At 37.4% G+C, this 1,202-nt stretch overlaps 1 protein-coding gene across 2 annotated transcripts in view; it reads left to right on the top strand.

The window, feature by feature from the left end:
- The first annotated feature begins 6 nt into the window (after positions 1-6).
- LOC107098859 (carnitine O-acetyltransferase-like) overlaps positions 7-1,202 on the top strand; it is a 27,189-nt gene continuing 25,993 nt past the window's right edge. For both annotated transcript variants that reach the window (XM_015396720.1, XM_015396721.1), the window contains exon 1: positions 7-189. In XM_015396720.1, the coding sequence (XP_015252206.1) occupies positions 163-189 (27 nt within the window). In that variant the 5' untranslated portion in view covers positions 7-162. The remainder of the gene's footprint in view (positions 190-1,202) is intronic.

The following is a 1,202-nucleotide window of genomic DNA, read 5'->3' as shown; positions in this document are numbered from 1 at the left end:
CTGATCCTCCCCGGATTCAGTCCGCGGTTTGTGGGGTTAAACACCGAGCAGAGGAGCTGATCCTCCCCGGATTCAGTCCGCGGTTTGTGGGGTTAAACACCGAGCAGAGGAGCTGATCCTCCCCGGATTCAGACTTCGGTTTGTGGGCGTTTCCTGGTCAGAATGTTGACTTTCTGCAGCAGATCTGTGGTGAGTAAAAACAAAAGCAGCTAAGTAGCAAAGAAACGTTTACATCAGTTTAAATGTGTTTGCTGAAGCCATTTAACAGCATCTGGAACATTTATAAATTAATACGGACATTTTTCAGCAGCTCAGTTATTCTGACAGATGTTTGTTTTGAATGTTTTTGACTAAAACTGAGCTGTTAGCTTAGTTTACATTGAAGTGAATGGAGCTAGTTAGCTGAGGTGGCTAATGCTAACCCATGCTAACTCATGCTAACAGTCCAACTGGGTTAAAGGTCGGTTTAAGTGGGAATAAAAACAGGTGGAAGAACTTTATGTTCCCACTGACTGCTGTTGGTCCTAAATGTTTCTAATATGAAGAACGTTGATGTGGAGCAACTTTAAAACTTTATAATTTTACATATTAGTCTGGTTATGAGGGATCATCTGAGTTTTATTGATTGATTTTTATTGCTTTTTTATCCTTAAGTTTAGTTTAAACTTTAATTTAGTTTCTGTTGGAAAGCTTAAAGCTAATTGCTAAACAGTCTGCAGCAAACAGGAAGCTACAGGTTAATATCTGCAGTTTTCACTGTGACCTTTATTAGTAGAACATCCTGAAAGGTTAAAGGTCACAGTGGATCCTGTAGGTCAGGGGTCACCAATTAAAAATCAGCAGGGTCCGAATAAAGAAAATCATCAACCAGTAAAGGTCAGGAGACATTTTTATTTATAATCGGTTACTTTATACAGTATTTAACAAACACTGAAATAAAATGCAGGTTTTTATGCATCCATGTTTATATGGAATTTTTAAATAAAAAATATAAAGAATAGAACATTTTTCCATTTTAAATCCAAATTGTTTTTTAAATTTCCTGACTCACTTTTTTTTTTTTTATAAACCCCTGAACTGATCGTTTGTTATTTTTCTTTCTTTTTTCTGTCCTAATGTTGGCAGTGGGCTTTAGGCTGCCCTGCAAGGCTTTAAACCTGGGTTTAACCGGAGACTAAGCCATTCTCAAGCACATATCAAGG

This window comes from Cyprinodon variegatus, unplaced genomic scaffold (genome assembly GCF_000732505.1).
Source record: "Cyprinodon variegatus isolate N-32 unplaced genomic scaffold, C_variegatus-1.0 Scaffold817, whole genome shotgun sequence".
Classification (NCBI taxonomy): domain Eukaryota; kingdom Metazoa; phylum Chordata; class Actinopteri; order Cyprinodontiformes; family Cyprinodontidae; genus Cyprinodon; species Cyprinodon variegatus.
This window is presented reverse-complemented; position numbering and strand designations above follow the sequence as displayed.